At 42.6% G+C, this 14,408-nt stretch overlaps 1 protein-coding gene across 2 annotated transcripts in view; it reads right to left on the reverse strand.

Moving 5' to 3' along the window:
• The window catches only part of SIK3 (SIK family kinase 3), a 322,634-nt gene that overhangs the window by 491 nt on the left and 307,735 nt on the right, over positions 1–14,408 (reverse strand). Inside the window, exons 21-23 of one of the 2 annotated variants that reach the window (XM_006890808.1) lie at positions 2,250–2,413; positions 1,756–1,888; positions 549–718 (exon numbers count right to left, since the gene is read on the reverse strand). In XM_006890808.1, coding sequence (XP_006890870.1) covers positions 564–718; positions 1,756–1,888; positions 2,250–2,413 — 452 coding nt within the window. In that variant the 3' untranslated portion in view covers positions 549–563. Of the gene's footprint in view, positions 1–548; positions 719–1,755; positions 1,889–2,249; positions 2,414–14,408 lie in introns of those variants that run through there. The other variant, XM_006890809.1, reaches the window with a different exon arrangement.

A 14,408-nucleotide genomic window follows, 5' to 3' on the forward strand; every position in this document is an offset into this window, starting at 1 on the left:
CCCCCCCCGTTGTCAAGAAGGAAGCCACTCAAATCTGACTCCTCCAGTTCATTTTCAGAGGCTGTAAATTGCAGGGGAGGAGACTGGCCATCTTTCCCCCTGGGAGCAGCTGGTAGATTCAAAGCAGCATGCCTTTGAGTTGCCAGTGCCAACTCCTTACCACTAAGTCACTAGAATTCTCTGAGCCACGAGAAATATATTTTCTTGCTGGGTTTCATCCTTCAGGGCTAAGGGTGAGGATGCCTTTTGTCCCCGTATCACCCTGGCCACAGGCCACCTCTGATTTCAGAAGCTGTAGCTCACTTACTGGCCCAATCAGGTACCTTGTCTCTCATAATTACACTAAGGGATGAGGTCCAGCATTTCTTCTGTATCCTCCCTCTTTTTCCCTAGACTGAAAAATGTTTCATGAGAAAGTCAGTAGCTTGAAAGGCCAGGAGTGGAAGAGTGGCTGATTTCTGAGTTCTGGCCACTACACATGGAATAAATCTGATGATGAGAAGGCGGCAATGGCAAAAGGGTTGACATGGCCCTGGCCAGGGTGATACTCACTCTGTCTTTTATTACACGCCTGCCTGTTCCATGCTGAAGACCTCAGGGTGCTTGTGGCTGAGCAGGATGTCTGTAATACACGTAGATGGATAGCAAGAGGAATTTAAGTGCTGGCTGCCATCAGTCAGGTCTGGGTGCTCATGACCTTCCAGACTCTCCCTACATTCTGCAACACCAAAAAGAATGTGTAAGACTTGCAGGGGGGGGGGGAGAGGCATGCAACCTGTGTGAGCAGCTCAGGAGTCACCTTACTCCCAGCCTCCAATTCAGTGGCAAGCAGGGCCCCTATTTGTTTAGTGACAGCAGAGGTGGGGGCCAGGATTAATATTGTATTCTTCTTGAAGTGATCTTTTCCTTTCTTCTGTTTTCTACTCTCATCTAGCCTCAAGTATAATCTACTGCCACAGAGTAGCTCCTGCAGGAAGACTTATCTCTTTAAGTTGTTGTTTTGTGTTTTTTTTTACTGCCAACAGATACTGATTACTGGGTACTCTCTGTTCTAGATATGCTAACCATGTCACATGCAGTAGGCCACTTCAGCCTCATGACATTATCTAGGATGCAGGTCCTATCATTTCTATCATTTTACAGACGGTAACCTTGGGGCTTAGAAAAGTTAGTTCTTGCCTCCAGAAAAGGGGAGAGGTAGAAATTCCTGCTGACCTGTCCAGTCTAAACCCAGGCTTTATTTGCTAAGACACCTTCCTCTCCCTCTTCAAGGGCTAAGGAGAGGTAGAAAGGTTCCATTAGGACTCAGTTCTCTCTGGTCAGAACCAAAACAACTGTTAGTAAGGAAGTATCTTATATGAGGTATGAAGTTGCTGGTTTACACACTTTAACAAAAGTAGTTATTAGTAAAGGGAACCCCCCCAATAGAAATGAGTTCAATATAATGTAAGTGAAAGACTGCATAAAACAAAATGTACATGTATGGAACATAATATATATAAATGATAAAAATATTAATAAAGAAATCTGAAAAACAAGAAGTAACAAAGCGTTAGAAACAGAAACCGAGTCCCTGCACTTCGCCAGAAGGCAGGCTCCTCCCAGCACTCACTTTTTGGGGAGGAAAGGGTGTGGGGTGGGGTTTGTGTCTGGAACCTCCTAGGGGGTACTGTGGCTCTGCCTCCTCATGAATTCTTTATGCAGAAGGGGGACACCAGGAACTTCCTGGGGTGTACCCCATGCATGCACCCTTACCTTCATTCTGCCCATCCTGGAACTGCTGGCTCCCCATGAGTGAGGACTGGCTGAGAACAGCATCTGACATCCGGGCAGAACTGAGTGCTTTCCCCGCCACGAGACTCATTCCTGGCAAGCTGTCAAGCTGCACCTGAAGAAAGGAACCAGGAGACAAGGCAAGGCTGTCAGAAAGTAAGTCCGAGGTGACCCCTCGAGAGAGATGCTCCTACAAACGATGCCAGGCAGGAAATGAAGCAAAAGCCTAAAGAGTCATCTTCTGGAGAGCTTAGACTAGATGAGCAGATGGCAATCATTCGCCTCAAATGTGGGCTCCAGGTTCTACTGGGATTTTCCTGGAGTTAGTCTGTTAGGGAAAATCACAGATCCTTTCCCACGGTTCCCAGAGCTGCTGGGCTCAGAAGAGCAGTGGTGCAGATGCTGTCCTACATTACTAGGTTTGTTTCCAAAGGTGAGGGTCAGTAGAATCCACAAGCAGGAAGGGACCAACATACGTAAGCATCATCGCTGTTCTGGATCGTGTGGTGTCTCTGCAGGGTCCGGGACCTGTGGTGCTCGCTGATGGAGGAGCGGGCCGGGTACACAAGCCCATTGTGGTCTGGCAGCTCCATTGCTTGTCCTGGAGAACTCCGATCCATGCAGTTCCCTATGACAGACTCTGAGGAGATAGGAAGAAAAGTAAAAAAACAGCTCAGAAGTTCTTGTTTCTCCTAACGCTTGTTTTCACGCAGACAAAAAAAAAAATAAAATGTCTTGTAAGGGGGACAATGAACATTGGTGAAAACCAACATGTGCCCTAAATGCTTGTCCTTGACCAGCCTGACAGCTCCTTAATCATCCAACAAGCAAAAGCCCCTTTATGAAGGGACCAAATCCTTAAGAGAAAAATCCCTATCATAAGGGTTGGCTGAATCACACTGAACCCTTTTATTTTTTCATTTCTTTGTTGACTTGACAGTGTTCCCAACTCCAGGACATAGGAATCCCTCTTCCTGGGAGGTGGCTTGCTGTCTCTCCTTGACTTCTCCCCACCTCACGTATTACCTAGTCCTCTCGTCTCCTTACTCATCTAACTGCTACTTCCAAAACTTCCCTTGTCTCCTGCGGCTTACGAGCAGAGAGCACTCTTCACATTTCTAATTTTCATCTATGTTGCTGTTGTTGTTATGTGCCATTGATTCAAGTACGACTCATTACGACCCTATGAAGAAAAGATCTGAAACCAGTTCTGTCCTGCACCATCCTCCCATTTCCTGACATACGAGAGCCCATTGCAGCAGTCACCATGTCAGTCCACCTGGATGAGGGTCTTCCTCTCCTTCGCTGACCCTCCACCCTTCCCAGCATCATGAACACTAAACAAAGAATTACTGGAACACTATTTTTTTAAAACCCCCCACTCCAGATCCATAATTCCAGCATTTAACATGGTATCTCTTAGACATTTAAACAGCAGCTCACATTGGATATGTCCAATTCCAAGCATGGCAAACTCCCCTACAGTGAATTGTTCCTTCCAGCATCCTCGTTGTGTGTTCTGCTGGTGAGGTGTGAACTCTCAGGATTACAGCTGATGTCTTACTTCTGAACCCATATCAACTTGAAATCTAAAGAAGCCATTTCTGTTATGTGGGTCATTTCAGTCCCCTGTGCAATATCAGTCATTTTTCTTGCCTAATTACTACAAAACCTTCCAAACCATTCGCCCTGCTTCTATTAACCTACAAAGACAAATTTTTCTGTAGAATAGCCCAGATATGTTCATTTCATAATACTGTCCCAGGCTGTCTAATTCTCCCCTCCTCTGCACATTCTAAGCTCTAGTGGGTTTATTGTTGTTAAGTGCCGTCGAGTCAATTACGACTCACAGCGACCCCATGACCATGGATCTGAATCCTGCCCTATCCGGTGCCACCCTGACCATCTCTGACATACTCATGCCCACCATTACAGTCACTGTATAACTTAGCTCGTTGAAGGTCTTCTTCTTCATGGACCCTCCGCTAGTCAGATGTTAGGTGCCTTTGATATGGAACCGACTTACAGCTGACCCTCTAGCAGGTTTTCAGGGGGCACAAATTGCAAAGAAGAGACTGCCCATTTTTCTCCTCTGGAACAGCTGGTGGACTCAAACCACGTGCCTTAGAGTTGGCAGCATAAATTCTTACCACTAGGCCACCAGAGCTCCCTCCACTGGTCAGAGGTTGTTATTATTGTTGTTATCCAGACAGGATCATTTACTTCTCCATCTAGTCACAATTCAATGCATTTGCTCTACTTGGAAATGCCCTATTCCTCTACTTTTATTCCTGCCAATCCAAACAAACTCACGCTTCTATCTCAACTGTTACCTTCTTTATAAAACACCCCCTGTCCCTCACACAGAAATAGATGTCTTCAAACATCAGAAGACTTTCTTTTATTGTTTTTGTTGATCACCGTTGAGTTGAGCACAACTCATAGTGACCCTATGAACAAAAGACCTTCTATAGCCTTTCTGTAACTATCATTTATTAAAATTAATAGAATTTCCAGAGGTATGTTGTTTAGGAAGTAGATTTCGCTCTCAAACTTTATCGCTGGAACCATGTTAACTGTGTACTTGTCTTAATCGTATACCTTGAGGTTGAGAACACTATCTTTTTTTTTTTTTTAGAACACTATCTTAATGTAGGCCTGTAAGCTGTCAAATATTCCAGAACATTTTCCTATGCTCAGTAAGAATTTAATAGTTATCTGTTTAACAGCTATTGTCTGTTTTGGAGATCTAAAAAAGAGTCTTAAAGGAGTGATTTTTCTTGTCCAAATACAGGTAAGATCTCACCTAAGTCAATAGGACCCTGCTGGTGTGTTCTTGCCTCTAGTGCTGAAGAGCTTTGGATCTGAACATACATCCACTTGCTTGGCTGGTTTAGGAGTAAAATGTTCCTTGGCAAATATCAGGCTTATTTTGTAATAAACTGACTCCTGAAAAAACCAAGTTTTTATATCTTAATATGAGATAGCTCTAATAATAACTACCATTCAAATTTCTATTTCAAGAATGAAAGTGAAACATATTGCTTTGATGGCTGGGTACAGGTTTTCAGGCTTATATATTCAAATAGCCATATCTCTCCTGTGTCAATCAGGGTAAAGCCTTGGCTTAGGGACAGAAGTACAACTGGAATAGAGAACTACCTGGCATGCATGTTTCTAGTAATGCTAGGCAGTTTAGAGAAAAATTAGGTGAGAGTGGGGATTCCAAACCATGAAAGATGAAGGAAGTGCGAAAGTATAAGAAAATTCTCTGAAAGAGGCCAAGAGAATAGCCAGAAACCAACAATTTTACTGCTGAAAGTTAACAGCAGAGAAAGGAAGAGAAAATGAAAGCCTGCCCCAGGCTTTGCTTTGTGGGATGAGCTCACACATCTGATCACCCAGCCCAGTTTCTCTCAGTGGGCACAGCTCACATGCTGGTCCCTCGGCCGGACAAAAACCAGTGGCAGGAAGTGGTGTAACAACAGCTCTGGGGAGCAAAGAACTGATTCCTTGTTCTGCTTCACCAAGAAGAAACACAATTAGTGCTTTTTATTTTTTCAAAGTATTTTCTAATACTATTTTCCTTTTTCTATATACTGTCATCTGCTCTATTTGTTGAGGTTACAGAGTGGGGTAAACCTCATCAGTTCCATCTTTATGCTCCAGCTAAAGTCAAACATGCGAGTCCCCGTGTGTAGGTTTTTATAGGATCATTAGGGAGCTCCGGTGGCCCAATAGTAAGGAGTTGTACTGGCAGCTTTTGAAATTACTAGCTGCTCTGCGGGAGAAGGATGGGCAATCTCCACCCGGGTGATTAACTGCCTCTAAAAACCTACCTGAATGTCAGGTACGGGTCTGTTCTGACTCGATGGCACACAACAACAGATTATTGTCCAACATGAGGAAATGATAAAGGAGAAAATGTAACAGAATCCTGGCCTTTGGTATTTTGTCCCTACCCCCCTCTTCTAGAGGTCTCACTGGTACCATCTATATGACATGTCTGTTTAAAGTCTCCTTTACTTGTTCTTTTTAGTTTCATATCTGTTTTTATTCTCAAGGAACTAGTTTCTCCAATCATCAGTTCTCCTTTTGACTCTGCTTTCAGAAGGGCGCAGGGATCGCTGCCTGCTCCCTTGCTAGTCTTCAGCACTGACTATGCATCAAGTGCCCACCTGGCAAGTCTCGGAAGGGCTTCCTGCCTCTCCACCTCCAACTCATCCCTCCTGCAGGAGCTGAGCATAGAGGTGATGCACACAGGCTCTGGGGTCGGAAAGACAAGGGCTCGACTCCTAGCCTTCAGAATCCTGAAGTGTGGGATTCTGGAGAAGCTATCCATCTTTTCAGGTTCACAGTTTATCTGTAAAACAAGACCCAGCTACAGGGATTAAGCCATCTTAATAGTACGAGTTAGAGAGAGTGAGCTCAATGAAGACTGTCTGAATGTCTGAATAACTCAAGGGTTGTCATGAGTCAGAATTAACTTGATGGCAACTATTAACAAGAAGGGCATATGGAGTCAGTGAGTAAAACATGGAGCTGATTTTATTCCAGGACTCTGCTTTCAGAATGATGAAATCCAATTTACCTATAAGTAAGTGCATAACAATTGAGTTACTGAAATTCCATTTACAAGATAAAGTTCCAGGGGGGGAAATGAGCTAACCAACGAGAGTTAAAAACCAGAGGGAAAAGACGTGTATGAATAGGAAATGGGTACCAAGCCAGAGTTCCATCTTCTCAGGTTCCAATAAAGAGGTCAAAGAGGTGGGAGGGCAAACGTCTCTGCTTGGCTGAAGTCAAGAAGGCATAAAGGGAAGAATGTAAGACTTCTTGTTGCTGTGTGCTGTTGAGGTGAAACTGACCGATAGCTGACCCTCTGGTGGGTTTTCAGAAGCATAATCATATCCCATAATCATATGAGCAGAGACTGCTCATCCTTCTCCTATGGAGCAGATGGTGGATTTGAACTGCATATGTGTGGGTTGCCAGCTCAATTCCTTACCACCCAGGTCACCAGAGATCCCTAATGTGAGACTAAGGAATGAAAAAGCTGAGTCAGAATCCCAAACCATTATCCATGAGTGTATGACTTTGGACAAGTCATTTAACCCTTTCCTAAGCTCAGTTTAAGGAGCTCTGGTGATACACTGGGCTAAGAATTGGGGTGGTAACTGAAAGGTCAGTGCTTGAACCTACTAGCCAGTTAATGGGAGGAAGATGTAACTGTTTGCTCCCATAAAGATTACAGCCTTAGACACTCTCTGAGGCAGTTTTCCTTTAGCACATACTGTGTTTTGAGCTGCTAACCTGAAGGTCAGTGGTTCGAGTCTACCAACTGTTCTGTGGGAGGAAGAGAAATGAGTGGTTTTCTCCTGTTATGATTTGCAGCTGTGAGAACATAATGGAGGGCTGCTATGAGTCAAAGTTAACTCAGTGACAGTGGATTTGATTTTGGTTTTTAAGAGTTGGTATATTATCTGAAAAATAAGATTTTTTTGGTGTAAAAAAGAACAATGCCTATGAAAAGGTCTTTACAGTAAAAAAAAAATAATATTATTTTCAGGAAAAAAAAAACAAAACCAACCACCCTGACACTTTAGCATATAAGTAATCTGTGATGCCTGGCAGATGAGATCTACTGACTGGCTGGGGCTGTAAGCAGATTAACCTATTGACAGAGCAACTGGAGACTCGGGCTCAAATCTCGAGTATCCGTCAGTGCCAATTCAACAGCTGGAGAAACTGTCCAGGTCATCAAAGGATCTTAACTGACAGAGAAAAGTGACTTCTGGTATTTACCAAAGCAAAGCTGAAAGAGGACAGAGGGTGGGACGATCATCTGATCACACAGGGAGTGGAAAAAAAAGCACAAACCTACAAACGGCACACCACCCCCTGCCCAGGGAACTCTGGAACAGCTTGCACAACTCTGTTGAATCTGTCAATGTTGACTTGTCCTTACTCATTTACTGGATTTAAAGAGAAAATGAGAGAAATTACATGTGTGTCCCCTTAAAGGCTCTGAAGGACCACAACAAGATAAAGGTAAATAACCCAACTGAAAAATGGGCACAGGATATGAACAGACACTTCACCAAAGAAGACATTCAGATAACAAACAAACATATGAAGAAATGTTCAAAATCCCTATCTCTAAGAGAGATGTAAATCAAAACTACTATTAGATATCATCTCACCCCCGTAAGAATAGCAAAATTTAACAGAACAGTGAACATCAAATGCTGGTGAGGTTGTAGAGAAACTGGAACTCTTATTCACTGTTTGTGGGAGTGTAAAAATGGTGCAACCACTATGGAAGGCTGTATGGTGCTTTCTCAAAAAGTTGCAAATAGAAATACCATTTGACCCAGCAATTCCACTACTGGGAATTTACCCTAAAGAAACCATAACGGCCACCCAGGCAGATATATGTACACCCATGTTTATTGCAGCTTTGTTCACAATAGCTAAGAGCTGGAAAGAACCCAAGTGCCCATCAACAAACAAATGTATAAGAGAAGTTCTGGTATATTCACACAATGAAAAAATATGCTGCATTGAAAAACAAGGAACTCATGTAATATTATTCAAAATGGGTGACCCTGGAGGATATTATGCTGAGTGAAATATCTTAGTCATAAAATGACAAATATTGCATAGTGCCACTGTTGTAAAATCAGGGTTGGTGGGAAGACAGAGAAGGAGGGGAGGAATGATGTATATTGCACTGAAACAGATGAGGAAGAGATCTGTTTAAAAGGGATATATGAATGGACATTCTTGTCATTACAGAAGTCTAGAATGAAGGCTGCATAGTGGAGTGGACTTAGGGGGAGGGATTACATAACAGGGAAAGAGTTTTTCTTTCTTTTCAAGGAGAAGAGTGAATTGGTGGGCGGGGGAGCAGGGAGAAAAGTGAAACAGTGAATGACTGGAAATCCTAAGTCTCTGTAAACTTTCTTTAAAATAAATAAAAAAAAATAAATAAAGGCTCTGAAGGATAAGCTCTTCCAGGTGGTCAATGTCTTATCTAAGAGAGCCGAAGTCCATTTACAGCCCTGAAGCTGACAATGCAGAGAAGGGGATGTAGTTTCTTTCACAGTTTAAGCTGGTAACTGTGTAAGCAGGTTAAGCTGCTGTACTTACGTATTTGCAAAGCAAAAATACCAAGTGTATAAAATATTTTACCATGGAAGAAAGATAAACCTTTTTACTTACAGAGTAGCAGATAGAGGATTGTAGACAGCATGGAGTATGTTGTTACTATGTGCTGTCAAGTTGCTTGCGACTCATAGCAACCCTGTGTACAAGAACCCTAAAACCTGCTCTATCCTGTGCCAACCTCATTGTCCTCGACACACCTACTCCTACTACCCCAGTCACTGAATTGATCCATCTCATCAAGGGTCTTCCTCTCCTTCACTGTCCCTCCACTCTCAAATATGACGTCCCTCTCCAAGGATTGGTCCCTCCTTGCAACATGCCCAAAGCATGTCAGCTGAAGCTTCTGAATTCTTGACTCCAAGGAGCACTCTGGTCTCACCCTCTCCAGGACAAACCTGTTTGTTCTCCTACCTGTTCATGGTATATTCAAAACTCTTCTCCAGCACCACAGCTCAGAGGCATCAATTCTCTTTCTATCATCCTTAGTCACTGTGCAGCTCTCCAATGCATAGCAAGCAATTGCGAAGACTATATAGCTCGGATCAGGCGCATCTTAGTCTCCAGCCTGATATTGTTGCCCTTCAGCACTCTGGTGAGGTCCCTGACAGCTGACTTTCCCAGTGCAATTCACGTCTTGATTTCCTGGCTGCTGGTACAAAGAGTGTTGACTGTAGAGCCAGGTAAACGAAAACTGTTAACTATCTCAATCTCCTCACCATCCATACTGATGGGGTATGTACAACTCTAAAACTTTAACACAACAAAACCGACTTTGGGCATGCTGCCTGCTCAGCCTCTGGCAGTGCCTCGTCCCTTCCTGGTTGGTGGCAAACAGCCATAAAGGAAAGAGGTAGCCAAGGATCTATAATGGCATCTGATTTTCCTTGAGTAACACCAGAAATGACAAACATCCCCTCTGCTAGGATCTCTTCACAAGCTCTTCGCTGCTGTAGCCTGTGGTGTGCTGGACTGCTAACCAAAAGCCTTTTTGCTCCCATGGTTTGCTTTAACCAGTGGCTCCTAGGGAGAAAGGCAGTCTTCTCTTATTAAGAGTTATAGCCTCATTCTCTGTAAAGTTTCATGAAAATCAATTTTAAAAAAGTTATAGCTTCAAAAACTTGATCCTCACTTGCTGCAAACTATCAAGGAGACTACAGCCTTCAATATGGATTGCACCTTAACATCAAGAAAACAAAAATTTTCACCACTGGGTCAACAGGTACCGTAACGATATAGATGGAGAAAAGATTGAGTTATTAAGGATTTCATCTTACTTGGACCCACAGCCAGGAAATCTAAAGACAGTTTGCACTGGGAAAATCTGCTGTCAAGGACCTCTCCAGAGTTCTAAACAGCAATGATGTCAGTAAAGACCAAGGCACACTTGATCCAAACCACAGTCTTCTCAGTTACTTGCTCTGCATCTGAAAGCTGTACAATGATTAAGGACAAAAGAAGAAGAATTGATGTTTTTGAGCTGTGGTTCTGGAGAAGAGTGTTGAGTATGTCACAGATATATAGTCACTATTTGGGAGAAAGTGAAACCAAGGTGCTTCTTGGAAGCAAGGATAATGAAACTGTCTCACATACTTTGGGCACGCTGTCAGGAGGGGCCAGTCTTTGGAGAAGGACTTATTTCAAAGTATAGAAGGAAGAGCCTCGAAGAGATGGACTGACATCAGGACTGTGGAAATGGGGTCAGGTGTGCCAGAGACGGTGATGCTGGCTCAGGATAGAGGTGGGACAAGGTTCAGAGCTGTTCTTCATAGGTTGCTATGAGTCAGGTGACTTGATGACACGTAACAACAACAGCAGCAGAACTTGTTACATAACATTTCATGTTAAAGCAGTTTGTGAGCTTGTCTTATTACCTCCTGCCCCAGTACAGTGAGCATAATAGGCTCCATTAGTAAGACACAAAGTAGACATAATATTAATTCTGTCTTCCATCTCTTAGGCAGAATTTCATTTAGCATCCTTATTACACAGATGAAATGAGATGGAGGCTCTATTACATGACAGGCCATGGGCCACAAAGAAAGTGTTGTTGAAGGTAGAGACAATGGAGGCTCTTGAGAAGAAGAAATATTCTTCACATACAAAAATGTATACTCCTCTGGAGCACAGAACACTGATTGCAGAGTTTCACTCTTGAGCATCACTGTCCATTAGTAGGACATTCTTTCTCTATTATCACTGTTTGTCATTAGAACATTAGTTCTCTATTATGTTTTTTCACTGTGCTGGCTCCTAGCTTCACGTGATAGTAAACATGTGACTTCATTCATTAAAGTTACACATGTATGTGGCTCCAAGAGTCACAGAGGAGAAGATGTTATTAAAGGTACGAGGTAAACGGTACTCAAGCAAGAAAAGGAAGTTCTAATAAGTGCCTTCTAGAGTAAACAGGATGGAAAGAAGGAAGACTAACCTCTCTAAGGCATCGGCAAGCAGGGCAGGAACTAAGATGGCAGTTTCTAGGAAAGTCCACAGCAAAATTTGTTCAGAAAGAAGAAGTGTATTCAGGGCAGATACAGCAAAATCAGGAATGAGGCTACAAGGACAGGGTGGTCAGAATCGAAACCCTCAGAGATATGTGTATGGTCTGGACCCCAGAAACAGATGATTGTGGAGGTGATGACAGTGGACATAAGATGACAGGGAGTCTACAACCAGGAGAAGATAAAATAGATGAATGGGACCTTCTAAGAATCAAATCAAATCCCTATGCACATCCAAAAACTTCACCAATAGAGTAAAAAAGGGAAGCCACAGACTGGGAAAAAATATTTGGTAATGACATGTCAGATAAGGGACTTATATCTGGAATTTATAAAATACTTGAACACCACAATAAGATAAAGGTAAATAATCCAATAGAAAAATGGGCACAAGATATGAACAGACACTTCACCAAAGAAGACATTCAGATGGCCAACAAGCACATGAAGAAATGTTCAAAGTCCCTAGTGCTAAGAGAGATGCAAATCAAAACAACTATGAGATATCATCTCACCTCTTTAAGAATAGCAAAATATAACAGAACAGCAAGCAACAAATGTTGGCGAGGATGTGGAGAAACTGGAAGTCTTATTCACTGTTGGTGGCAATGTAAGATGGTGAAACTATTGTGGAAGGCGGTGTGGCGCTTTCTCAAAAAATTGCAAATAGAGATACCATTTGACCCAGCAATCCCATTACTGGGAATATACCCCAGAAAGACCATGTCTGCCATCCAAGCAGATATGTGCACACCCATGTTTATTGCAGCTTTGTTTACAATAGCAAAGAGTTGGAAGCAGCCTAAGGGCCCATCAACAAATGAATGGATAGAGAAGCTGTGGTATATCCACACAATGGAATACTATGCAGCATTGAAAAACCAAGGAACTCATGCAATATTATTCAAAGTGGGTAACCCTGGAGGACATTATGCTGAGTGAAATATCTCAGTCACAAAGGGACAAATACTGCATGGTGCCACTGTTGTAGAATGGGTCTGACATCAGGGTGGGGATATGACAGAAAAAAACTGGATAAATTATGTATATTGTATTGAAACAGATGAGGGAAAGAACAGATTATAAGTGATATATGATTCAGTATTATAGTTAGCACAGGAATCCAGAATTAAGGTTGCATAGAGAAGTGTACTCGGGGTGGGGGGTGGGGGGAAGGGACGTGGGAATTGTATACTAATGAAGGAATTTTTTTTCTTTTTTTTTTTTTCCTCTCTTCGGAGGGGGAAGCGAGCTGGTGGAGAGGGGTGGGAAGGGAGAAAATTGCGGCAATGAATGAATGGAAATCCAAAACCTCTGTAAAAATAAAAAATAAAAAAAAATTTTAAAAAAATGACAGGGAGAAGGAAGAGGGAGGAGGGAGCAAGGACAGGAACTCACCAGAGGAAATAAAAAAATAATTTAAAAAAAATGACAGGGAGAAGGAAGAGGGAGGAGGGAGCAAGGACAGGAACTCACCAGAGGAAGAAATTGGATGGCTTTATCACAAGAACCGTATCTATGAAGTACAAGACCTGAAGTAAAGGCTTAGGCAGATAAGAGAGAATATGATTGGGAATACGTATTGGTTTCAAACTGTCAGGAGAGTTAAGCAGTGTGGCATGGTTCTCACATATTTCAGCTGGATCTAAAAGATACTCAGTACTCTAGTCCCCAGTGATCTGTTCATGTGCACTACATTGAAACCAATGATGCTTCTTGTTTTCCTCCTACACAACCCTGAAACAGTCTCATCATTAGTTTCTCCTTAAGGAGACCGGGCCATGCAATGGTTAAGTACTAGGCTGCTACCTGAAAGGTGGGTAGTTCAAACTCACCAGCTGCTACACAACAGAAATGCCTAGCAATCTGTTCCTGTAAAGTTTTCAGCCAAGGAAACCCTATGGGTCAGTTCTACTCAGTCTTAGGAGTCACCAGGAATGAAAATTCACTCAGTGGCCCCCACCAACAACCTTCCTTATGTTTCATTCGCTACCTGGAGGTTACTTCTCTCCTAAATTCAAATGACAAAATCCTCCTCACTCCTCTCATCAAGAACTAATCCCACATCACTTGCTGCTAGAAATCCACTCTATTTCTCTAATATGAACAAACGCCTTCTTCACCTGGTGCTCCCACATCATTTAGACCTTGGTAAGCTGGCCAAAGGGGGGCTCCGGTGACATGTGGGACACAGCAGGGGACAAAGGCAAATGTAGGCTCTCTAGCCTTTCTGTATATAGATGTCACACAAGAGAAAACTCTGAAAAAGTGAGTTAATTTTTAAAGAAATACATTTTAAGCTGCAATCCCTGACATGGGTCAGTATAGAGCAGATTTATTTGCTTCATCTTGGCTCTCACTCAGGATGTGCCCGAGAAGCATCTACAGTAGTGAACCTGAGTAACACTGATTTCACTGTCACTAGTAAATTAGCTAGTAACCTTGGGCTAGCTACTTCATTTCTCTGTACCTCAACTATCTCACTGGTAAACCAGGAATCATGTTACAACCTCACAGTTTTGTTGTGAAATGAACTCACATATACAAAGCATTTGGTGTCTAGTTCATCAAAAGCATTATGGAAATGTCAGCCATTCCTCTTCTTTTTATTCCAGTTACAGATCCATCTAAGTCATAGTATTTTTTTTTTAAGTTTAAATGCATTTTATAAGTCATAGTATTTTATAATCGCTTTGTATGGATCTCAAAGTTTGACAATCAATGAGGCTAACAGAAGAATAAATTCTTTTGAACTGTGATGCTGGAAAAAAGCCCTGAATATCCTATGGGGTGTCAAAAGAATAAACAAATCTAAGGGAGCTCTGGTGGCCTAGTGGCAAGAAGCTGCACTATAATCCTGAAGGTGCATGGTTCAAATCCACTAGATGCTCCGCTGAACAAGGAGGGACAGTCTCCTCCTGTGCCAGTTGGATCTGACTCAACAGCACAAAAAAAAAAAAAGAA

The sequence above is a fragment of the Elephantulus edwardii genome, unplaced genomic scaffold (assembly GCF_000299155.1).
Source record: "Elephantulus edwardii isolate Elephantulus edwardi_28Jun2011 unplaced genomic scaffold, EleEdw1.0 scaffold00093, whole genome shotgun sequence".
Classification (NCBI taxonomy): domain Eukaryota; kingdom Metazoa; phylum Chordata; class Mammalia; order Macroscelidea; family Macroscelididae; genus Elephantulus; species Elephantulus edwardii.